The sequence below is a fragment of the Loxodonta africana genome, chromosome 2, assembly GCF_030014295.1.
Source record: "Loxodonta africana isolate mLoxAfr1 chromosome 2, mLoxAfr1.hap2, whole genome shotgun sequence".
NCBI classification, from domain to species: Eukaryota; Metazoa; Chordata; class Mammalia; order Proboscidea; family Elephantidae; genus Loxodonta; species Loxodonta africana.
In genome coordinates, this window is record NC_087343.1 from 18,022,951 (window position 1) to 18,049,275 (window position 26,325).

The window sequence follows — 26,325 nt, forward strand, 5'->3', positions numbered from 1 at the left end:
AGCGCTGCTGAGCACGTAAAAGGGCTGTAATCAAGGAGGATGGGGCAGAAGAACTGGATGGTGCCCAGCACCAGGGCTGAGCAGTCTGATCAAGGTTCTAGACAAGAATCCTGATCAAATGGGATAAAATGCAGAACAGAATTTCAAATTCTCATGGAATCTGGACTTTCTGGAGTCATGGAGGCTGGATCAACTCCTGAAGCTATTGCCCTGAGATAATCTTTAAACCTTAACCAAAAACATCCCCTAAAGTCTTCTTTAAACCAACTAACAGTTTTGTTTAATTAGTAAAGAATGTCTGTCTTGAGCATTGGGCTCTTTTAAGATGTATCTCTACGGGATCAAACCGACAAGAAGTCAAAAGGTTAGATAGGAACCTTAGGAGGCTGTAAGTTTAGGTTAATGGGGAAAGAACAATTCAGAAAATGAGGGTGAGAATGGTTGCACAGCTCAAAGAATGTAATCAGTGTAACTAAACTGTACATGTAGAAATTGTTGAATTATTGTACGTACTGCTGGGTATAGTCTCAACAACAAAATAAAATAAATAATTAAAAAATAAAAAGCAGGACAGGGTTCTCAAGGGCTCTGTCTGAGCTCATGTGAAACAACTCTGGACGGGGCTAATTCTTTCATTTTAGCTGTCCTTTGGAGTCATAACAACTGTCCAGGGCCAAGCCAGCTGAGTGACAACCTACTGCTCAGGCTGCCAAAACATACAGGTCGGCAGGGTAAGAGCCGTTTATTTTGTGCATATAGGTATGTATTCAATCTCTCCAACAATCTGAGGATACGGGGATTTTCTACTACTCAGTATGAGAGGGCCATACGTTTTCCAATAACCACTGCTCACTGTGACCCCATGAACATGATGGTACCAAATTCAGTCAGGATTTCTGTTTGTTTTTTTAAATTTTTACATTTTTTTTGGTTCTATAAAGAAGAAAAACTTCAAGTGTCACTATTGCACCTTTCTGCAATAAAGCAAAATTAATTATTCAGACAACAAAATGATACTTTATCATGGGAGACAGTAAGTTAGAAACTATTTTTAATGGTCTGTTAAAAGAAAAATAGTGATTTATTCCTCTCTATCTTCTCCCCCATCACAGGCCTCGCCCTCCACCAAGAAAAAAAAAATCTGAAAGAGAAGATAAAAGAAAGAAAAATGCTTTCACGCCTAGGAGCTGAACACCCCTGGAAAAAACGAATAGCACACGATGCTACATTTTAGCAAACCACAATGACATGATGACTGTACCAAGCCTAGCACCACTAAGGGGGCATTGGTGAATCAGTGATAGAATTCTTGATTTCCATAAGGGAGACCCAGGTTCAATTCCCAGCCAATGCACTTCATGTGCTGCCACCACCTGTCTGTCACTGGAGGCTTGCGTGTTGCTATGATACTGAACAGGCTTCAGTGGAGCTTCCCAACTAAGACAGACTGGGAAGAAAGGCCTGGCGATCTGCTTCTGAAAATCGGTCAGTGAAAATCCTGTGGGCCACAATGGTCCAATCCCTAATCATTCATGGGGGTAACGCAGGACTGGGTGGTGTTTTGTTCCGCTGTGTCTGGGGTCACCGTGAGTTGGGGGCTGACTTGATGGCAGCTAACAACAATGACAGAGTTACTAAAAGATTAATTAAATCCCCATCTAGTTTGGATTGGAAGCTGTTTTAGAAGCCATGGACTTTGTAGCAAGTCCATGCTTTGCTTTCTAAGGTTTTTGTTTAAATTCCATTCCATTTTTATTTTTTTAATCAGGCTTATTTCAAGAAGTTTTTAAATATTTTTTTAAAAGAAAGCTTCAAACAACAAAACATTACCAAAATGTTGCCAACGTTATGTAATCAATTATTTAACAACCTCAAAAGGGAAATATCTGACGTGAAAATAACCCAAACAAGCATGTACCAAGGTTCTGGAGAAAGTGTTTCAGTTTACAAAACAGCCTTAGGTTTTTATAAACATCTCCTCCTTCCTCTTCTCTTCCCCTTGGCCTTACCCCTCAGCCTCAGTTGCTAAGAGACTGGTATGAGACCAGAGATCAGATTTCTTCTTCGCAAGCATCACATGGCAGGAAAGTTCCTGATCTATTTTCTCTTCTATCTTCTCATGTGGATTTTGGGGAAGGAAAGGGTTCTAGTTTTATTTTTAAACATATTCTCTCGCTTTGTATCATGGGAGTGATGTAACAAACGGAGAATCCCTGAAGCAAAGAGTGTTTTCTCTTTGAAAGTGTTGAATACACATAGACATTCTGTTAACTATGATTGTTAACGTAATTTACATAGGAAGTTATTATAGGTTATTAACCTATGTATTAGATAAGGAGAGGGGAGGTGGGCTTCATACCCATTTTGTTTGCTAGCTATTAGATTACTATTACTTCAGTGTAATCCCATTGCTATGACATATAATATGACATATAAGATGGCACATTAAAAGCTTTTTGGTTTGGCCACAGATCACTCTGATAATCAAAAGTGGAAAGTGCAGAATGCTCTTTACTAAGAGATAATAGTTAATAGAAAAAAAGTCTTACTAATGTTGCTCTTCACTTCTGGTCTAGTCAGTTCAATTCCAACCACAGCTGTACAGCGGAACTTCTCTGCATCGGCTGACCAGTTGCCGTTGAACCAATTCGATTCATGGTGACCCCGTGTGTGTCAGAGTAGAGCTGTGCTCCACAGGGTTTTCAATGGTTAATTTTTCAGATCGCCAAGCCATTCTCCCAAGGCACCTCTGGGTGGATTTGAAGCTCCAACCTTTCAGTTAGTAGTAGCTGAGGACTCCACCGATGGCACCACCCAGGGACTCCTTGCATTGGTTGAAGACACACTTTTCCATGAGAGAAGACTGCCATCTATTAAGACACTGCTTGCCACGGTGCTTTGCAGGTATATCCCCAGAGAGAAGCTGGTCTTCTTTGTGAACTTTCCAGGCTGAGGTGAGGGTTCTTAACTAGGGGTGGTCAGGGAGACCTCTCTGGGCATCCAGCCCAATCCTGACCTTGCACTCTCACCTCCCTGGGCGAGACGGGCAGCTCTAGGATCATAATACACCCTCCAGGACTAAGTCCTTCTCCTAACCAGGGAGCAAGTCCAGAATACTCAAGGCAACCTGACCTTTCCCCTGAGGTGAAACCACCTCCCAAGAAAGGCATGTTTTTGCATGTTTACTTTCATTGGAAAATGATTTCTCACTCAAATACAAGAATAACTCTTTTTTAAGGTCTCACTGATATCTACATTCTAATCGGTTTGACAAAGCCAGATATTATGTCAATGCCACCACTAACTCCCTCCCTGACGTGTTTCCAGATAAGGTGTTTGAGAAGAGCTGCCTTCCTCGCAGGTGGGCAAAGCCAGGAAGGCTGTCTGCTTGCACAGCAGTACACCGTCTCTTCCCTGCCACATATCCCAAGCTTGGTTCATCTACCAAGGTGCTATTTTTAGGAAGAAGCCTAATAAACCCAGTTTGTTGTCCTTCCATTTACAGGGAAATGTGCTTCAGTGGACAGACGACAGGGGAGCAATTCACATTTGGTTGCTTTTGTCGTTGGGTACTCATTCGCTTCATTTATTTAGTTCATTCAAATGTTTCTTAGGTGTCTACCCTGAGCTGGGAGTCCCTGGGTGCTGCAAGATGGTTAAGCGCTCAGCTACTAACCGAAAGATGGGCAGTTTGAACCCACCCAGAAGTACCTCGGAAGAAAGGCCTGGTGATCTACTTATGAAAAATCAGCCACTGAAAGCCCTATAGAGAGCAGTTCTACTCTGGCACACATGGGGTTGCCATGAGTCACAATCGACTCATTGGTAAACCGCTTACTCTGCTCCGTACTGTAGGGAAGAGAAGCCAGGAGACAGGGACAGTCAGCGGAAGCACATACCAGGTATGCTCTCACGGGTTCGGGGTTAGGTGGGGGGACAGCTGTGCGGGTGCGTACTTCCAAGCCCGGGCAGCATGTCACAGGCCCCTGGTTCCTCAAGGAAGGGGGACTTCTGGAAGAATGCGACCCTCTGCCTCTTCTGAGCTGGCTACTGTGAAAAGGAACTCATCCGAGCAGCAACCGGACAACTTAATCTGAAACTAATGAATGTTTGAAAGAAAACACATGTTTAAAAAAGACACCTGACTAACGAAAAGGTGCTGAGAAGCAAAAGAATTTGCAATGTTCGCCAGAAGGCACAGTCAATGAAAGCCCAGAGAATTTGTTTTCCATCTGCTCATTAGCTTTTAAGAAAGTAATATTCTGCAGTTGCAGATAAGGAGAAGGAACTTCGAGGGGCTCCCACTAGTTTAGGGGAGGGCAGAGAGGACAGGGGAGAGGCCGGGTGAAACCAGGCCCGATGGTTACCGTTGTGAATGTTCCAGAAGGAAGAGCAATGCATGTAAGAACAGAATTCCAGGAGGACTGGGCAGAACCTGCAGGTGACACTGAACCCTGCTAAGACTCTGCCGTGACCTACGCCTCTATCCTGAAAGAAAGCGTCTCATTCTTAGTAGAACAGTGCATGGCCTCAAACAGGGGAGGGGGCTAGGACTCAGAAACACCCAGAGAAGGGAAAGCCCACCCACTGGCTTTGATCCAGGCACGAGGCTGAGGCTCTCAGCAGCCCAGAGCTGCAATGCCTCTCTGCTCTCCATCTTGGTACACCAAGATTGTACTCCACACCGCTCCTTCCTCCAGGAGGACACCCGCAAAGAAACATCACCCCGGGTGCAGAAGAAAGGTGTGCCCATCTCAGGAGAGGAGACAACGGGGCCATGGCCAGAGTGCTCTGACGTTCAGGTGTGTGCCTCTAACAGAATCTGAGGGCGGTGGCCATGCTCTCCTTCTGGGCAGTGCCTGTGGATGGGGAAACAACTATTACAAACTACGAACCACCCGACAAATGTGAACCGTGCTCCAGGCAAGAAAAAGACAATGTTCATTGTTTTCCATTCAGTTGCTGCGGAGTCGATTCTAACTCATGGCGACCCCATCCATGTGCGCAGAACAGAACTGCTCTGTAGGGTTTTCAAGGCTGTGATCTTTCGGAAGAAGTTCCCCAGGCCTTTCTTCTGAGGTGCTTTTGGCTGGATTCGAACCACCAACCTTTCACTTAATAGCTGAAAGCAAACCATTTGCACCACACAGGAACCTAGGCCATCATTCCAAGACCGAAACCCAAACTCACTGCCATCGAGTCAATCCCAACTCACAGTGACCCTGTAGGATAGAGCAGAACTGCCCCATAGGGTTTCCAAGGCTGTAAATCTTTACAGACACAGACTGCCATATCTTTCTACTGCTAAGTGACTGGTGGATTTGGGCCACCAGCCTTTCGGTTAGCAGCCAAATGCTTTAACCACTGCACCACCAGGGCTCCTTGGGATATCACTGAAAAAACAAACAAAAAACCCCCACTGCTATGGAGTCAATTCTGACTCGTAGCTACCCCATAAGGTTTCCAAGGCTATAAAGCCCTATGGAAGCCGACTGCCACATCTTTCTCCTGCTGAGTGGCTGGTGGGTTCAAACTGTTGACCTTTCAGTTAGCAATCGATTGCTTTAACCACTGCACCACTAGAGCTCCTTAAAACAAACAAACCCATTGCCGTCGAGTCGATTGCAGTTCATAGTGACTCTATAGGACAGAGTAGAACTGCCCCCACAGGTCAGGGTTTCCAAGGAGCGCCCGGTGGATTTGAACTGCTGACCTTTCGGTTAGCAGCTGTAGCTCTTAACCACTAGGACAGCAAGGCTTCCCCAAGGATCCTTAAAAAAAAAGGATCCTTAAAAAAAAAAAGGATCCTTAGGCCCCAATAAATTACAGGCCAGGGAACACAATTCTTAAAAGTAGAGGCAGCTACTGAGTATGGCTATTAGAGCAAGCATTTCTCCAACCAGAAAGAAACCAGTTATATTTAGTGGTAAAACACATAAGACTCCCTTATAAGTAATACATTGACCCAAGAGGACAGAGTAGAACTGCCCTACAGGGTTTCCAAGGAGTGGATGGTGGATTCAAACTGCCGACCTTTTGATTAGCAGCTGAGCTCTTAACCACTGCACCACCAGGGCTCCGCAGGAAACACTAGCAGTGGACAACTCACCAATGCCAGACTTTGCATTACAGCAAGGTACAGGCAATGTCTTGTGATCCCCCAAAAAGTGTCCCTCACAAGCGAATGGCTGAATGCGCATTATCTTCCTCTTACCCCACTCCCTACCGTGAGCCCGACCCAAGCTGTCCTGGGTCCAAGGTATCAGAGTCCTGGAGCACCCCAAGAGAATCCACCCCAGCCCTACCCGTTACCACCACCCCAGGAGATCTACTTCACCTCCATCCTCTCTTCCAAGTCTTGTCAGGTTATCCCTTGGAAACCTGCGTCCCACTCATCTCCCACTTGTGAGTTTTCAAATTACTGTCATCACAGCTGATGAGTCAAGTACACCCAGAAGAAGTTTTGATTTTCAATTAATCCAATCTCTAAGGTCCTGGGTACCCCCTCTCCAAAGTGCCACCACCTGCCTTATACTATAATCAAACCAATTGTTCTTAAAAAGTTTCATTAGTCAAGACAAATATTTTTCAGTGTTACGGCTTTGCCCAAGTACTGCTCTTCTACAGGTGTGGTTTTCTACTCCTTTCGTTGCAAATATATAATATTTTAATAATATCATGGGTTATATAACTTGGTGGAGTGACCAGGCAACCTAACCACAATTTATATTAATTCTATAGGAAGATGTATTTGAAATAAGTTTGTAAATTACAACCAAACTGTAAGCTGCAGACAATGCTGAAAACAAAAACACCATGAAGGGATACTCTCTAAGGCTAGTCCACTCCCTACTGGCAGAGCACTCATTCTGCTGTAGACATTTCATATACAGAAAGAGCTAACCAAGTTGTTGTTGTTGTTAGGTGCCGTCGAGTCGGTTCCGACTCGTAGCGACCCTATGCACAACAGAACAAAACACTGCCCGGTCCCGCGCCATCCTTACAATCATTGTTATGCTGAGCTCATTATTGCAGCCACTGTGTCAATCCACCTCGTTGAGGGTCTTCCTCTTTTCCGCTGACCCCGTACTCTGCCAAGCATGATGTCCTTCTCCAGGGACTGATCCCTCTTGACAACATGTCCAAAGTATGTAAGACGCAGTCTCGCCATCGTTGCCTCTAAGGAGCATTCTGGCCACACTTCTTCCAAGACAGATTTGTTCGTTCTTTTGGCAGTCCATGGTACATTCAATGTTCTTTGCCAACACCACAATTCAAAGGCGTCAACTCTTCTTTGGTCTTCCTTATTCATTGTCCAGCTTTCACATGCATATGATGGGATTGAAAATACCATGGCTTGGGTCAGGCACACCTTAGCCTTCAAGGTGACATCTTCGCTCTTCAACACTTTAAAGAGGTTCTTTGCAGCAGATTTACCCAATGCAATGCGTCTTTTGATTTCTTGACTGCTGCTTCCATGGCTGTTGATTGTGGATCCAAGTAAAATGAAATCCTTGACAACTTCAATCTTTTCTCCGTTTATCATGATGTTGCTCATTGGTCCAGTTGTGAGGATTTTTGTTTTATCTTGAGGTGTAATCCATACTGAAGGCTGTGGTCTTCGATCTTCATTAGTAAGTGCTCCAAGTCCTCTTCACTTTCAGCAAGCAAGGTTGTGTCATCTGCATAACGCGGGTTGTTAATGACTCTTCCTCCCATCCTGATGCCCCGTTCTTCATATAGTCCAGCTTTTCGGATTATTTGCTCAGCATACAGATTTAATAGGTATGGTGAAACAATACAACCCTGACGCACACCTTTCCTGACTTTAAACCACGCAGTATCCCCTTGTTCTGTCTGAACAACTGCCTCTTGATCCATGTAAAGGTTCGTCATGAGCACAGTTAAGTGTTCTGGAATTCCCATTCTGCGCGGTGTTATCCAAGGGGCCTCGTCAAATTTAGTTCCAGATGGCGTCTCTCTGTTGTCACCAGGCACCCGAAGCACCTGTAATATTATCCTTAGCCCGATGAGGATGCAGATACATTTGCTTCCCCCAAAGTCCCAGTGCATTCCCAAGCCAAATATTCATAAATATTTTGGAATTTTCTGTGTTGTGATTTCATTAAAGCAAATGGCTGAGAACTGATGCATTTCAATAAAGCATTTTTACATTAAAAACCAGTGTGCTTGTTGTTTTAAAAGAATAAATGAATATTCATAGCATTTGCATTTGGGTAAAAATGGACTCTTGAAAATCTATTAACAGAAAATACACTGCAGCTGCTGCAGAGAGAGAGAGAGAGAGGGCCTATTGATTGTATTTATTGCAGTTACCACTGCTTATTCATAATGTGTATTCTCTCTCAGGCAAACAATTGAAAACATTTCACTAAACCTAAATTAACACAACTGAGATGGAACTTTTTTTTTCTCTCCCCAAATCTGCTCTGTTAAAGTTTGGTGCCATCATCATCCTCTCCCCTCTCCCACCCAATCGGTGGCCAGGTCCATTTAATTCTAAATCGTTTTCTGTCAGCCCCCCCGCCCCACCTCCCCACTACCCTGATCCAGGCCACCACCATCTTGCTGGTGGATTACCACAATAGCCTCTTAATTGGTTTCCTTGCCTCACCTCCCTCTAATTCAATAGCCACAGTGAAACCAAAATTATCTTTCAAGTATGCATATTCGAATGCACCACACCCCACTGAGAGTCCTTTAAAGTTCCCACTGCACTCAGGATCAAGTCCAAACTCCTTAACCAGACTGACTAGGCTCTTCCCAATCTGGGCTCTGCTTAAGGCCGGTCCTCACCTCTTGCCACTCCCATTCCTGTTCTCTGCTCCAATCATACTCCGCATCATTCCGTCCTCAAATGGGATGCTTTTACTTTCCAGAAAGGGGGCACACTATTCTCTTTAGGTCTCAGCTTGAACAGAAAGCTTTCCTGACACTAAGTGGGCTAAGCGGTCCCTCCTATGGTATCCCAGAGCAAGCACCCTGCTCTCCCCCATCTCAGCACTTAGCATGTTCTTTGTTGCCTCTACTAGATATGGAAACCCTGGTGGCATAGTGGTTAAGTGCTATGGCTGCTAACCAACAGGTCAGCAGTTTGAAACTACCAGGTGCTCCTTGGAAATCCCATGGGGCAGTTCTACTCTGTCCTGTAGGGTCACTATGAGTCGGAACTGACTTGACAGCAAAGGATCTACTAGATATAATCGCTGTGAAGGTGACAAGAAGACTGCTTTGGTCTTTTTTGCTATTCCATCTTCAGTGGCCAGCTCTGTAGGTGTCCAAAAAGCCTTTGAACAAATTCATGACCACACTCTTACCCCGTGTTCCATATTCCCCTGTATTTAATATTGAAAACACTCCCAAATAGTAGTATCCTAAGCACATGGGAAAGTGAGCTACATACAACTTTCAGCTCTTTAGGCAGCCACCATTAAAAAAAAAACAACAAAGAACCACTGCCTTCAAGTGGATTCCGACTCACAGTGACCCCACAGGACAGAGGAGAACAGTCCTGTAGGGTTTCCAAGGCTGTAATCTTTACGGAAGCAGACTACCACATCTTTCTGCCATGGAGCAGCTGGTGGTTCGAACCGCCGATCTTTTAGTTGGCAGCTGAGTGCTTTAACCACTGTACCACCAGAGCCCCTCAAGGCAGCCATCAGGCACTGTTTTAAAATCACCTGCCATAACTGTCAAGCAGACTGAGAAAAGCTTGGTCCCGTTTGTATGTCTAGAGAAGGAGTCAGTGGTACACGCAGCTCCCCCTTCAACCTCACGGGAAACCAGTTGGAACAGCTGCTGTCGAGTCGATTCCAACTCACAGCAACCCCATCTGTGTCAGAGTAAAACTGCTCTAGGGAGCTTTCAAGGGCTGATTTTTCAGAAGTAGATTAAATTACTAGGACTTTTTTCCAGTTCACCTCTGTACGCACTCAAAACTCCAGAATCTTCTGTTAGCAGTTGAGTACATTAACTGTTTGTACCACCTGGGGCCTCCCTCGTATCAAACTCCAGTTTATACTTAAAAGAAAATGAAATTTAATCCATCATTTCAAAAAGCACATGTTTAAATCCTAATAACACAACTTTTTTAAAACACATCTTTGCTGTGTACAGTAGAGTTGATGCCAACTCATAACAACCCTATAGGACAGGGTAGAACCGCCCCATGGGGTTTCTAAGGCTGCAAGCTTTACAGAAGCAGACTGCCGTATCTTTCTCCTGTGGAGCAGCTGGTGGGTTTGAACTGCCAACCTTTTGGTTAGCAGCCAAGCGCTTAACCGACTGCACCACCAGGGCTCCTAAAACACATCTAAAAAAAAAAACCAAACCCATTTCCGTGGAGTCGATTCTGATTCATAGTGACCCTATAGGACAGTGTACAGCCGCCCCATAAGGCTTCCAAGGAGTGCCTGGTGGATTCGAACTGCTGACCTTTTGGTTAGCAGCCATAGCTCTTGACCATTACACCACCAGGGTTTCCAAAAACACATCTACTACAGAACCAATCCAGTCTTAAATGTCTTTGCCCCAAAGCACAAGAAAGGCAGGACCAATGCCAATGCATATACTCTAAATCCATCTGCCATTCAGCAGGTTTCTGCTGGCCCCTAATGGACAAGCGATTCATCTTCCCGCTCTAGATTCCTCGCGTTGAAAGTGGGCAAGGTGACCCGCTCCCCAAGGTGCACGCTGAGCGCCTAGAGCAGGACCTGCGCGGAAGGCTGCAGGAAAGCTTTTCTCCTCTCTCACATGGTTACAGGGAAGCAAAAACTTCTTAAGCATCAGTGCACTCAGGGACTGAAAGCACTTACCTGCGTGCCTGGAAACCTGCAGAGACAGGTATCTTCGCAGGTGTGCACACAGGAAAAACCAGTACAATCCTTCCCCTCCCCACTCTCTGGCCTGACCCCATGCAGGGGACATACTGGGTCTAAGACTTACTTATTGAAAAGGAGGAAAGTCTAGAAACTGCTGGAGAGTGTTACATGATGAAAAACTTAACTGATCTCTCAGCATAAAAATGCTTTTACTAAAAGAAATTATTGGCTAGACTTTGTCACCATGAGATTTTACGAGAATTAAAAATGCAGCTTTTTAACAGCAGAGGTCACAGGACAATAAAACCAAACTGAAAAGGAGGGACTGCCTGCTGTGGGTCAGGGACACTGCTAGTACTGCACCTTCAGGGTCAACTGGAGTCACTTTCTACAGAGAAGAGTGGCATCCTACGGCAAAAGTTTTGAAAAGATGTACATGGGCAACAAGGATTTCTAGGTATTAATCCAAAGAAATAATCAATATGCACAAAGATTTCTACACAAAAAAGTTTCAGAGTGTTATTTATAATAGGCATGAAAGAGAAACCACAGAACACTGGCGGATAAATTATGCTATATCCACATGATCCAACGCTCAAACCAAAACCCACTGCCCTCAAGTAAATTCTGACTCACAGCGACCCTACAGGACAGAGTAGAACTGCCCCAGATGGTTTCCAAAGAGTGGCTGGTGGATTTGAACTGCTGACCTCGTGGACAGCAGCCGAGCTCTTAACCTCTGCGCCACCAGGGCTCCGACAGAAAGCTAGGACACCGTTAATAATCTCATTGTAGACAAATATTTAAAATTAAGGGAAATAGCCTGATAGAGTGAAAAAAGGTCACAATTTTGTTTAAAATATATGCAGGGAAAACAGATGAGAGGAATATGCCCTAAAATAAGACAGGGAGGTTATCTCTGGGGAGTAGACTTGCATAAGCTTCCTACTTTCTGTTTGATCCTTTTCTTTATTTCCCTTTTTTTTTAACAATGAAAATGAGTTACATTTATAATTAGAATAAAACAATACATTTTTTTTTTTAAAGGAGGTCCTATTTAAAAACCATAGGCTTTCCCAGTAGCCAATGATATTATATTTTTAAACGGACTTGAAACTTGTCTGAACATCAAAACGATCAGCCGTTCACAGAATTCAAGGGTGAATGTCATCAGAAGAATAAAAAACACCAAACGGTACAAATTAAGGAAAAGGGTTTTTTTCTTAATATATATGTATATAGAAAGTCAAGTTCTGTTCCTATTTGCCATTCACTAAAACGTTTACTAGTAAGCCACACTCTGAACAGGAAAGAACAACAGTGCTTCGCGCTGTAACAACAATGACGACCAAAGGCATGCCTGTCATTCTGTGTCGCAATTAAAAAAGGCTCACCCCAGGAATCAGACTAGTGGTTGCCTCTTGGGGACGAGGACAGGATGCCTGCAAAGGGGCCTGGGGAACTTTCTGGGCTAAAGGCAATGTTCTATATCTTGATCAGGGTGTGGGTTACACAAGAGTATCAGGACCCGTGATGGAAAAATTTGGAAACGAATAATGGCGATGGTTGCGTAATGTGACGAACGTAGTTAACGTAAAAAAGCTGAAATGGCAAATGTGTGTGTGAACACACACACATACTCTTATATACATACACACACACACACATACATATTTACCACAATAAAAATAAATAAAGCCTATTTTTTAAAGTTAATAACACAAACAAAAAACTCATGGACCTGCCACTTAAGATGGGTGCATTTCACCATATGTAAATTATACCTCAATTTTTTTTTAAAAAAGGAATGAAAAAGCAGGCTCACCAGCCCCTTCTCTGAAATTGGAGTCACAATGAGGATTCTGCAAGAACAAAGTGACCGTGCGCCACAGCTGCTCACTGCCGGAGCCTGCTGGAGGACCCTTCGTGGGTCTCTACTGTCCTCAGAAGTAAGTCCATGCTCCTTTATAGTCACTGCTGAAGCCTTGGCTTGTCCTAGAAAGGCTGGTAACACTTGGAGGACCACGGACTTAAAGCCAGTGTACTGCCATGTTTGGTAAACAACCCAATGGGTGTGAGCCCAGCACTGGGTGGTATAACACCCGGTGGCGGTGTGTCCCAGTGTGGGAGCAGAAACAAGGTCCACCCTTCTTGTATGTCAGGCTCCACGGCAGCTGTCCTCCCAGGTGATGCAACTCTGAGGTGGAGAGGAAGTGGCAGTGACCATAACCCATCCCGTAGGTAGGACAAGAGAAGGTCTCTGGGCAGCCTCAGTGAATGGTGGACGGAGGTTAAGGGTGAAGTTGGAGAGAACCTTGCTCTGACTCCCTGGTTTTGGGTCAGGCTGCTGTAGGCTGTCTTTCCGGCTCCTGCGGCCTTGTACTTGGCTGGAGTCCTCGAGGTGAAAGTTACCTCCTTCTTGTTAAGCGTGGTTATTTATTACTCTCCTCTGGGCAATCTGTCTTTATGAATGTCAAGTTTAGGTCACACGAGGTATGAAACCTCAGTGTCCTTGCCAACTGCTAATCTCCTGCCAAACCATTGAAAGCACTCAGAAGGCAGGGGACTTTTTGTCATCTGCTATTTCAGATTCTCCACACTACTATCCCCTCTATCAGAATCAGGGATGGATTACCCAGTGAGCAAGGTAAGTGGGTACTGAGGGCATCAACAGAACAGTGACACCAGGTACCCAAAGCAAAGAGCCACTGATGTCAAGCAGACAGGGCACAAGGAAAAGTGAGTGCTGCAGTGGAAGGGAATGGCAGGGTGCTAAATGAAACTGATACCAGCTTCAGTGCATGAGAACGTGCCGACCAGACATAAGGTTCACGCGGGGTCACCGGGGTCTGAATGTTCAAGACTGTTTAAGCTGTGAGGCCGCTACCACTTCAACAGCTTTGGTGACATCTGTCACATTTAAAAAGAAATTACATCATGGGTAGCTAACGCACTCACACACGAGTATACATACAACTTACATATCTCGTTCCAACATGTGAGTAAGCAGAGGAGGGGGACACCACAGATTATCAGTGCTTAGGGCCCTCACACGCCTTAATCAGGCCCTGATTAAGTTGCATGAGCCAGAGGCCACCAGATCTCAGGGTTATCTAGGAGCAACATAAAAGAGCACACAAACTTCTTATCGTATTAAAAGCAGCTTTCAAAATGTAAACTGGCCACATCTAAGGCAAATGACAAGTTAGGAAATGACAGAAGTCAAATACTTCCCTATAGGCTTACATTTTTCAAAAGCTGAGCAGGGATTCTGAAAAGCTTATAGATGTGGACTCACTATGGTTTCAGTCAGAGACCACACCTGGAGCAAACCGGCTCTCATGGCGTGTGCATCACACAGGACCAGTGAACATGGAAAGCCCCTGATTCAAAATATTCCCCTTCGGGCGTCACACAAAATAAACATTCTTCACTTCTCACACTCCATGAAGACTAGTTGAGGATGGTGGTGGCTCAGTGGTAGAATCTTCTCCTTCCGTGCGGAAGACCTGGCCAAAGCACCTCATGCAGAGCCACCGCCCATCTGTCGGTGGAGGCCTGCATTTTGCTATGATGCTCAACAGGTTTCAGTAGAGCCTCCAGGCTAAGACAGACTGGAAAGAAAGGCTGGGAGATCTACTTCTGAAAATCGGCCAAAGAAAACCCTATAGATCACAATGGTCAGATCAGCAACCAATCACAGGGATGGTGCAGGACCGGGCAGCGTTTCGTTCCGTTATGCGTGGGATTGCCCTGAGTTGGGGCCAACTCGATGGTGGCTAACAACAACAACAACAGGAAGATCTGAGTCACAAAGCCGGCTTCTGCCCTCCTAATTATTGGGTCATCTTGCTCACTGGGAAAGCCTCCTTAACCTACCAGACTGGTAGTACCAGTAAATATTCTGTTTTCCGGCTGCTGAATTCCAACTAAATGTCCTGATGAGCCCCAGTCTCACTTTTTGGACCACCTTGGAAGCTTCCACCGAGAGGTCTCCACTCTTTCTTTTAATTCTCTCCAAGCCTCAAGACAGAGGCCCATCCCGGTGGGATTTATGGCAGAGAAACTGATGAGGCACAGGAAGCAGGCCGGTGAAGGTGGGCTTGGTAACGTGTGGCCAGTGCCTCTCATCGCCTTATGGAGTTGCCCCACCCAGCCACTCTGCCCCTGCCCTGAGGTGGGGGACAATGATGGAGGCCCACCTTGTGGGAGGACTGCAGATTCCCATAGACTCAACATATCGTTCAGCACGACCTTTGTATAAAAAGGCAATCCTGGAATAGCACCCAAGGTGTCCGAATCACCAAAAGCCTCATCTAACGAGTCACAGCAAAGCACTACAAAAATTTAAAATCCAGCTCTGACCTGGGAATTAACTTACCCCAAGATGTGCTCCCTCAATTAGAAATGAAGCTGATCAATCTGTCCTGGGAGCCTCGTGTGATTTCCTAAACCAGATGTACAACTTTTTCTTTGACAGCTCTATATGAAACCAAACCCCATCCGCTGACATCTAGTCGAGTCTGACTCAGAGTGACTCTACAGACAGAGTAGAACTGCCCCACAGGGTTTCCAAGGAGCGCCTGGTGAATTTGAACCAATGACCTTTTTTGTTAGCAGCCATAGCTCTTAACCACCATGCCGCCACGGTTTCCTTAACCACTAAGGGGGAATAAATATCCCCTTTGCAAGGAGTCCCTGGGTGGTACAAATGGTTAGCACACTTGGCTGCTAACCAAAAGGCTGGAGGTTTGAGTCCACCCAGAGGCACCCAGAAAGAAAGACCTGATGATCTACTTCTGAAAAATCAACCACTGAAGACCCCCTGGCGCACAGTTCTACTCTGACGCACACAGGGTTGCCATGAGACAACATCACACTCAACGCCAACTGGTTTTTGGTTTTGCATTGACAAATGATACCCAGTTATACTTCCCAGGATGGACCTGAAAAGCATTTTTGGTGTGAAGGAGCAAAAAAGTAACAGTAAGAATAAGTTGTGACACATAAACCTCCTCGTTGACCGAGATAACTCCTGACGTTGGTGTAATTTTAAGCACATCTGTTGTTACAGCATCATGAGTGTTATTTGGTTGTTGGAAGAGAAGCTGAATGATCCTGAAGCCATAAAGATGGCAAAACAAGCCCTGGGTTGTACAGCTTAATATGAAGCCTGCTAACGTCCCTATGGTGTGACTATATCTTCACCCTTGCACACTGATTCTGGTTCTGTCCATGCCGATGACAGACAAGAGCATTAGAGAGAAGGACATCATGGACTGCGACATCCAGATGAAGAACTATGTCCAAGCATCATGCTGTTTCATCGCCAGGCCCACAGACTGGCTGCTCCCCTGCAATTACTCAGCACCTCGTCATGGGTTATAATAAGCTATGCTGTATGATCAGACATTCCACCCTGTGCTGCTGATTGCAGAAGGGTTTCACGTATGTTTTCTTAGCCAGGATCTAAGCAATTCTGGGGCAGGGGCCACGTCACATACGGCAAAGCTGTTCTTGTGCAAAGATGGCTGAAATGACTAATTCTAGAATCTCTCTACAATGGCAACAAAATCAGGGCAGCACAGAAAAGCAAGTGTCACAAACTGCATACACTATTCCCAAGGGAGGCCTCCGAAGTTATTTACTCCTAAATTTTCATAGAATTTGAATGAATTTTTCATACAATTTTAATGAATTTTAGTTTCCCAGGCCTGGAGCAGAGGAAGCAAAAAATTAAAAGTACTCAGTGTACATTAGCTATGTTTCTTGTTGGTTTTGTCGTTATTATTGAAGTGGTTGGACAGGCTCACTGAACAGCAAGGAGAGCAAACTGACAGCAACTAGTTAGTAAGAAAACAATGAATGCTGATATGTGAACTAAAAAAAAGAAACAGGGACAAAAAAAAAACACACAAAAAAATCCACTACCGAGAACGAAGAAAACCAAAGACACAGGGAAAGATGCGTCCAAAACTACCACAGCCTTCACCAGACTGATTCTAGCACGACTAGCCGGTGCCTGGCCACCACCACTGACTGCCCTGACAGGGATCACAATAGAGGGCCCCAGACAGAGCTGGAGAAAAACGTAGAACAAACCTCTAACTCACACACACACACACACAAAAAAAAGACCAGACTTACTGGTCTGACAGAGACTAGAGAAATACCAAGAGTATGGCCCCTGGACACTCTTAAAAAAACTAAAAAAAAGGTTTTTTTTTATAGCTCAGTAAATGAAGTCACTCCTGGGGTTCACCCTTCAGCCAAAGATTAGACAGGCCCATAAATGGGCGAACCAGCCCAGAGGCAAGGACGAGAAGTCAGGAGGGGACAGGAAAACTGGTAACAGGGAACTCAAGGTCCAGAAGGGGAGGGTGTTGACATGCCGTGGGGTTGGCAACCAATGTCACAAAATAATATGTGTATTAATTATTTAATTAGAAACTAGTTTGCTCTGTAAACCATCTAAAATACAACAGAAAAACATTAAAAAACTACTGTACATCTAAGAGTCTGAATAAGCCCAGAGTACTAGTGGCCAGTGGGCATGCAGAGCTCAGGTGGTGGGCCATTCAGCCAGTTCTCACTGGTTAGTGCCAGGCCGGTCCTAAAGTATTCTGAGTATCACCTGTCAATGGGTATCACTGACTGCCCAGCACAACTGACATACAAAGTGACCAAAAAATGTTAAATCACTTTTTGTATACTGTATTTATTTAGTAAGGCAGAGTAATACGAAATAATAGGTTAAATTAAAAAAAAGTTTTCATACCTAAAAAAATTATACTTAAAGGGAAAAGCTTCTGTTGTCAAGAAAATTCACTCATGTGGGTAGCTTGTATCCGGATGATGCTGCATAAAACAGGGTTTTCTGTATTTCTAGTGCATCTCCAGAGCGACTAATAGTCACAGGTATTCAGAAAATACATGACTGATGTATTTGTAATGTAGATGCAACTAAGTCATTCTGGTATGGTATACCAGTACCAGCTGCTGTCAAGTCAGTTCTGACTCATGGCAGCCCGATGTGTTTCTGAGTAGAACTGTGCTCCATGCAGTTTTCAACGGCTGAGGTCTTTTGCAAGTAGACCAACAGGACTTTCTTCCAAGATGCCTCTAGGTGGATTTGAGCCACCAACATTTTGGTTAGCAGCCAAGTGCTTAACTGTTTGTGACACCGAGGCAATCCCTGGTATGTTATACAAAACCAAAAAACCAAACCCAGTGCCGTCGAGTCGATTCCGACTCATAGAGACCCTACAGGGCAGAGTAGAACTGCCCCATAGAGTTTCCAAGGAGCGCCTGGTGGATTCGAACTGCCGACCCCTTGGTTAGCAGCCATAGCACTTAACCAGTAGGCGACCAGGGTTTCCTGGTATGTTATACCAGGAGTTTAATGAAGTTTATTTCCTCAGACTCGTATTAGACATTAAAGGAATGATATTACAACCCTGGTCTCTCCCCCTTCCACCCACGTAACCTACCCCACTCTCCCAATTCAAACAAGGAAGACAGAAAAGACATGGAAATTTCCAAGACTGTGGCCCTCGGACACTCTCCTAACTCAGAACTAAAATCACTCCCAAAGCCCACCTTTCAGACAAAGATTAGACAAGCCCATAGAACAAACAGTAACAGGTGTGAGGAAAGTACTTTTTAGCTCAATCAAATATACGAAACCAAATAGGCAACTTCTGCCCAAAGGCAAGACAAGAAGGCAGGAAGGAACTGGAAAACTTTAAGAATGGACACAGGGAACCTGGGGTGGAAAAGAGGAGCGTGCTGTCACATTGTGGAGATTGCAACCAATGTCACAAAACTTTTGAATGAGAAACTAACTTAAGCTGTAAACTTTCACCTAGAGCACGATTTAAAAAAAAAAAGACATGGAAACCAAATTACTCACCGCTACTATGAAAACGGCTCGTCACATCTAAAAAGTGCAATCAGACAAAACCTGTTGCTGTCCAGTCGATCCTGACTCATAGCGACCCTACAGGACAGAGCAGAACTGCCCCACAGGGTTTCCAAGAAGAAGCTGGTGGATTTGACCTGCTGACCTCTTGGTTAGCAGCCAAGCGCTTAACCGATGCGCCACCAAGGCTCCAAAAAGTGCTGCAGTACCATAAATTACACTGTACACCTTAAAACTGCTTCTTAAAGAATTTAATCTATTACTAGAGATTCAGACCTTGTTGTGATATATGAAGCATTTTAGAGAATTCAATCTACCACCAGGAAGAGATTTAGACTTTGCCTCAATATATGAAGTATTTGATTATATTTTGAAGGATATGCTTGGAGAGAAGGATTCTGACAAAGTCATATTCAAGCAGGTCTTCAGGCCACCTCAGTAAGTAAGCGAGGAAACCAACCAACCACAGGATTATACCTCTGTGGCTCCCGAAAGAAACTACTCACCTACGGGGACATCCAAAGAGAATCGAGAACTGTGGCAGGAAAGTGTGTATCAACAGGACCAAGGAGGTCACAGCGTCCTTAACTAAACATGGACTGCAAGGGACACTGACCTCACTTTCCATGTACGAATGAGAAACCGAAATAGGTACCAAATTACACCAGGCATGCGGCCCGAGGCAGGCAGAGAAAAACATTATCTACTTACTACACAAAGATGCTCATTGGGACTTGATATTGCAGACATGAGCAGAAAGCCTCAGCACTTAACCACAGGGTAGTGCATAGCAAAGGAAACTACAGCGTGCTCATATCACCAGGTACTATGGTGCTATTGAAAATCATATTTAAACACTTTTAAACGGTATGAGGAAATGCATCTGTGTTCCGCAAAAAACGGATCAAGACGCAAATGTGTGTATATGACTTCAGTTAAGCTAAAAAAGAAAATAAAAGCCTGGCAGGAGCTACCTCAAAATTTTAAACAGGTTTTCAGAGTGGCATTTAGTGGTATTTTTATCTTCCTCTTTACTTTTTTGTTATCTTCCAAACATTAAACAATTAGCATATATTACTTTCATAATTTGAAAAAAAAAAAAACATTATTTTGAAATGCATCCCATTAATCAGCTGCTAACAGAAAGGCTGGCAGTTCAAACTCACCCAGTTGTAGCATGGAAGAAAGGCCTGGTGATCTGTTTGTAAAGATTACACCAAGAAAGCCTGATGGAGCAGTTCTACTCTGTGACTCTGGGGTCACCATGAGTTGGGGGCCGACTCGACGGCAGCTAAGGACATCATCTACAGTTACTTAGCAACTCAGCTTTGGGATTTACATTTCTGTCTTTAAGGACTTTAGAAAGTGGATCATACAAGGGGCACTTTTATTAGTTAAGTCAAGCTCTGTCTGGGGGGGTCTCTTCCAATGCTTAGTGACCTGAAGTGATGAACGCCCTTTTCAAGAGTGGCCAGTGCCATATACTACATTCCCTCCCTCCCCCCCACCCCCTCAGACTTTTTTTGTTGTTGTTAATTTCTGTATCTTGTGCTCTAATGTAAAACTATTTTTGGGGACAGGGGTACATTTCCCTACTCAACAGAACACGTGGTCCTTCACTTATTTAGCTATTTTCCGTAGGTTCCTCTCCTTTCCATTTCGTGCTGTTAATCATTTGAGACCCCTCTTATACTGTGGAAGTCCAGCTCTAGGCATTAAGTTAGAAGGGGCCCCACGGCGGAAAAACATCTGAGCGTTCCTGTTACACATCTTACCCCAGTAACCATACCAACCCACATGCAAAACTCTACATTCGCAGACAAAGACCCCGGGTCTTTACATTTTGATACTTGACCCAACCGAATGCAAAGAATCATTCCGTGCAATTTGAAATTGCAAAAGCTATCATTTGAGGGTTGAGACAGTAGATTATCTGGCACCAAAAAAACACGTTTCTTCTTAAGTGAGAATACTGCTTTCTTTTCCCCTTCAAAGTCTTCACAGAAAAGCTGTCCTTAACGTTTTCGGTGTCCTTAACGTTAAAAGGTCTCTGGTAGCGCAAGCGGTTGGCACTTGCCCACTAACCTAAAGGCTGGTGGTTCGAAGCCACCCAGTGGCACCATGGAAAAGAGGCCTGGTGATCTGCTTCCTTCCATAAAGATTACAGCCAAGAAAACCCTATGGAGCAGTTCTACTCTGTAACACGTGGGACTGCCATGAATTGGAGTTTTTTTAAGTACCTTAAAAAAATCTTCACTGATTTATTCTACATAATTTGGTGAACTTGGCTTTTCAGGAACTCAAGGACTTTGCACCAAGTTTAAACAGAAATAACAGTCCTTTGAATATTGTGGGGCCCAATGTACACTGCAGATACCTTAAGAGAAATATATTGTTCAAAATATACCTCACAACCATCTTCCTTCTTTCCTTAGAATTTGTACTGTTTTAATAATAAAGACGGTGATTTCTAAATAATTTTACTGTGAGGTGTCCTTTCTTATCTTTTTTTCTTCCCCTGACCAAAGGCTAGGCTACCCTTGTCAACATTAGATACGCTGTTGATTTAATTAGCTGGATAATTCAGCTCTTCTTACATGGACTTCATAGTCAAAATGTCCTTTTCCTCCCAGGTGGGGGCTGGGGGGATCTCCTAATGATTGTCAACGTCTGCTGAGTCTGTAAAGTTCAAAATATGACAGCTAAAATTAAATTTAAACCTAGTGCGGGAATCAGAAAAGCTAGAACTTTTCCCCAAGTTTCTAAGAACTCCTGGGCAGGCTCAGTGTGTATACTTAACAGGCGGCAGAGAGCAGAATGTGTAAGGGTTAGGCAGATACAGCCTCTGGCTCTGCTGTTTACTACCTGTGTGATCTTGAGCAATGGCTTTAACACTCCTAAGCCTCTGGATCTTTCCTCATACAGAATATGTGATGCGATACTGCAAGCACACAGTTAAATGCTCAATGAATGGAAGCTCTTAATACTTTTGATTTGCAATCTTTAGAAATGAAGATAAAAGTAATTGTAATGACCACACATGACAGAGTAGAACCGCTCCACAGAGTTTTCAAGACTGTAAATTTTTACGGAAGCAGACTGCCACATCTTTCTCCTGCGGAGCCTCTGGTGGGTTCAAACCACCAATCGTTGGGTTAGCAGCTGAGCACTTAACCACTGTACCACCAAGGCTCCTCAATTATTCTATACATATACCATAATTATCTTCGAGTACTTTACATACCTACAGGATTCTACAGGCATTAGTTTCCGCAACAATAGATGTATTCTCATTCTTTTCTACAGTGCCTATGTTTAATTTTGAAAAGCAGGTCACTCTATTCCATAGAGCCTTTTTTAATTGTAGAATTCAACTTCTCTTTCTCCTCCCCCACCCCCGCAAATTTACCACCACCAAAGCTGAAAAATATGATAATAAGTTTCGCTAGTCGTGTTACAATACTCCATAATATTTCCATTTTTTTCCTTGATTGAGCTATAAAATTACAGGGAAATCTATATACTACATGGATTGGTACAGTGTATATTCGGTGTGTATTCTTTCCTAGCCCGCACCCGCTAGCTGAGATAACTAATGTACAATTCCTCTACCCGGTCACATATGTGCAGCCTACTCTGATTTCAGTGGAATCTCGTGTACAGCTGAATTCCCATTTTAAAAGCTCTGTCCATATTATTTAAAGAAACCACAAACTGAGATGTTTATTGTCATAAAAGGCTCATCTATGAAACATTTAAAATGATTTTCTATTCTTTTGTTCTTGATGAGTCAGAGACTCAAAAGCTAATGAGATGTTTTCTTTTCCAGTTTTGTGTTTCTTTATCATCTCAAAAGCCTGTGAACCAGAGGTTCTGTACTCCTTTATGCTCCTGGGTTACCTCCCCACGGCAGGATGGTAAATCACTGAGACATAGGTCATTCACTTCCGGCAAGGTGTAATATACCTGTCCACTGTGACAGAAGAATGGCAGAGACCTCTATGTGCCCATCTATCTAGAACTGGAGGAAAACTGGTGAGAGCTGCATATTTTCCCAAGTCCAACACAGAGCTACTTTTGCAAATAAGTTTATTACTGTTCCTCTTTACTGTGCTTCAAAGCAGCTGGGCGTAAAATGCCTTCTATTCATTACCCGTTTACGATCAGGTAACTCTTTAGCTTACACTGTAATTCCAAAGAGCTTGGCTGCTAACCAAAAGGTCGGCAGTTCAAATTCACCAGCCACTCCTTGGAAACCCTATATAAAAATAGGGCAGTTCAACTCTGTCCTACAGGATCACTATGAGTTGGAATGGATTCAATGGCAAAGGGTTTAGTTGAACACTAAGGAGTTCTGGTGGTGCAATGATTAAGTGCTCAGCTGCTAACCAAAAGGTCAGTGGTTTGAACCCACCAGCCGCTCCACTGGAGAAAGATGTGGCAGTCTGCTTCCGTAAAGGTTACAACCTAGGAAACCATATGCGGCAGGTCTACTCTGTCACGTGGGGTTGCTATGAGTTGGAAAGCGGCACCTAACAACAACAAGTTTAATACTAAGAACGAGTAAGTCCTGTTCTTCTCACCCTGTACCATTTGGGAGAATTATCATCTGATACCAGAAGGGTTAAGTTAGGTTTTGAAAACCTATGAATTCCTTTCCCCATCTCTGCACCTCCACCTCTGAGATACAATCTCTCTCCCACCAAGCAGCCTATAACCTCATAAGTACACTGGCATTTCAGGGATACGGACCTCAAACCAACCCTTGTTGATAAAATTTGTATCTGGGCAAAGCCAACTCTTCTAGTACTCTGCTTACGTTCTCTACGATCATCAGGTTAGCAATGCTTTAGGGATGAATTGGAATTACCAGTGTTACTAGGATAAACCATCGAGATGGTTGGCTCTTTGGTCTGGTCTCCCTTTTGTCACCTCAGGAGATCATTTTCCTTACACGACAATCCAATCCTTAGTTACATCAGCCTTCTATTTAATCAAGGCAAATGGGAAGAAGACTATGGTATCTTCAGGTCATTTAATTTTGACAAAGACTACTCTTATTTACACCCATCATTCCTATGAGAATCTTACACACACACACACACACACACACACACACTCAACAGCTCAGGGAGAAGCTCTCAGAAGAGCAGAGCAGCCTGGGCTTTCTGACTAACCTCTGGAGCAGCTCCAAGAAGATAAGCCTTAAAATAGAGGCTCAGGTGACCGTACGACACTTGATTTATCTAAAAATTGCAAGGTAAAAACTCTCCCACAGATTATTGGCAATGCTTAAATTCATCAGTTAATGATGAAAGAAGGAACAGGCAGCGGCAGAGAAGGAGAAACCCTGGGGGTATTCCTTGTGGGGTTCTGTCAGGGCCGAGTGGGAGGAGAAACAAGTAAGTTTTCAACAAAAGGATCTGATATTTCAACAAATGAAATGAGCTGGCTTACTAGACAAAGGTCTCTGGAGACTCTGGCATACTGTGAACACCCATCATCAGCAATGAAATTCAAAGTAAAAAGGAGCTTATAAGGTGGGCTAAGTATTAAGAAGCAGGAAGATTTAAGGAGTTGCTATCAATCAAAAGTTTCGCACACTGAGAGACAAAAGCAGGCAGCTACCCAACAAATGGAAGAGTAAAACAAACCTCTGGTTTGCAACTGCCTTGTAAAAAATTGTTTGGTGTTCTAACCTAAATGAGCATCAAACCACGTACATGTCTATATAAACAGCCTTGGAAGTCTCTTGCCACCCCCACCCCCAACATCAGGAATGCTGTTCATCCACGCGCCCCTGGCCAGTTCAGACACTTGCCCATCAAGGTGGCATGCTACTGCCCCCCACAAATCCTGTCCTCAGCTTTAGAAGCAACTGCATTCTGGTGGAGGCCCCGCGAACACGGTGCCCATGGGCACAGCCCAGGGTACCAATGCCCCGCTGCTGGAGAGCCTGCTGCGCTAGATTTGCAATGACGCCACATGGAGAGAAGAGGGTGAAACATAAAGAAACAGGGAGGGGAAGGCAACACCAAGCAAAGATGTGCTCCCCTCTTTCAGCAGCCCAAGAGGGGGAAAAAAGGGAAAGAAAAATTCCAAACTGAGAGATGGCCAATGGTCGGTTTATCAAGACCCATCTGGGACACCTCTAATCCGTACCTGGGCTGCAAAACAAATTGTAAAAAATTAACAGTACCTGGGAAATCAACTTGGACGTATTCTAAGAGGAAATCTCCCCCATCACCACCAAGCCCGGCTAAATAAAATCCCAGGGGTATGAGACATCAGAAACTACACGTTAGTTACAGAGCTAAGGTTTACATAATCACAAATTACATAATGCCCCTCCTGTGCACTAAAAATCCTTCTATAGGTGAAGCTGCGCGTTTCCCGGAGAGAGCTTGAAAAGTCTGCGGGATAACTGGGAGGTGGGAGAAAGGGTGCTGGAAAAGTCACCCTTGACAATCTGCAAACCCAACCAAATGTTCCAGGGTGACAAGGAGCTCGGAGCAGGTGACTCTCCCCGCGCCCCCGACGCCCCGTGCGTCCGAGGCCAAGGCAGGGTGAGCAGGGTGTGGGGCGCAGGGTGCGGGGGACGCGCCGGGCTTACCTGCTCCCCGAAGTCGATGGCGATGTTGGTGATGCCCAGGGGCACAAGGAAGCGGATCAGGGGCCAGTAGTGCGTGAGCGCCGGGAATTTCACCATAGTCCTCGCCGTGGGCTGACCCCACACACATCTGCCGCCGCGAGGGGACTCTGCCGGGGGGCGCGGGGCGCAGGGCGAGCGGGGCTCGGGCGGAGGAGGCCGCGGCCGGCGGGGCCTCGGGCGGCGGCGGCGGCGGCGGCGACTCCTAGCGGCGCGGCGCCCTCTCCGAGCGCGGCTGCTCTAGCAGGAGATCCGCAAGCTGAAGTCCATCCCTGCTGCCCTCCCACACAACAAAGATCTGCCGGGAAAAAAAAGAGGAGGGACGGCGGTGGCAGCAGCAGCAGCGGCGGCGGCGGCGGCGGCGGCGGCACAGGGCTCTGTTGACAGCGGCTCCATTATAAGCGCTCCGAGGCCCGGAAATAAATAAATACCCGCGCGCACGAGGCGCCGCCGCCGCCGCCGCCGCCGCCGCTGCCGCGCTGAGGAAACCAGGGGCGGCGCAGAGGCCGGGCCCGCGGCGGTCCCGGCGGGAGGGCGGCCGGGCGGGGAGGGGCGGCCGGGCCCAGCGCCGCTCCCGCCTCCGCGCCGCCGCCGCCCCGGCCTGGCCGCGGGGGGCGCTGCGCAAGCACAGGCCGCGGGGCTGCCCTCGCCCTCGCTGCCGCCGCCGCCGCCGCGTCCGGGCCGCGCGGGGTCGCACTCGCCGAGGGGCGGCCGCGAGCCTGAGGCGAAGCGGCCCGGCGTGCGGCCGGAGCGGCGCGAGGGCCGGAGGGGCGGCGGGGCTTCGGGAGCGGCCAGGCCCGGGAACGTGAGGGGGCGGTGATTGTGAGGCGCGGCCGAGCTGTCTGAGGGGGAGGCGGGGCCCGCGACGACCTCGTGCACCCGGCGCCGCCCTGGTTCCTCGGCCGGACCCTGTC

General features: G+C 45.5%; 1 protein-coding gene across 3 annotated transcripts in view; it reads right to left on the reverse strand.

Annotated features, from left to right (window-relative positions):
- The window catches only part of ANKH (ANKH inorganic pyrophosphate transport regulator), a 186,255-nt gene extending 160,466 nt beyond the window's left edge, over window positions 1-25,789 (reverse strand). The window contains exon 1 of one of the 3 annotated variants that reach the window (XM_064270715.1): window positions 25,376-25,789. In XM_064270715.1, coding sequence (XP_064126785.1) covers window positions 25,376-25,471 — 96 coding nt within the window. In that variant the 5' untranslated portion in view covers window positions 25,472-25,789. The remainder of the gene's footprint in view (window positions 1-25,375) is intronic. The other 2 variants (XM_064270711.1, XM_003408139.4) reach the window with 2 other exon arrangements.
- Between the last annotated feature and the right edge of the window lie 536 nt (window positions 25,790-26,325).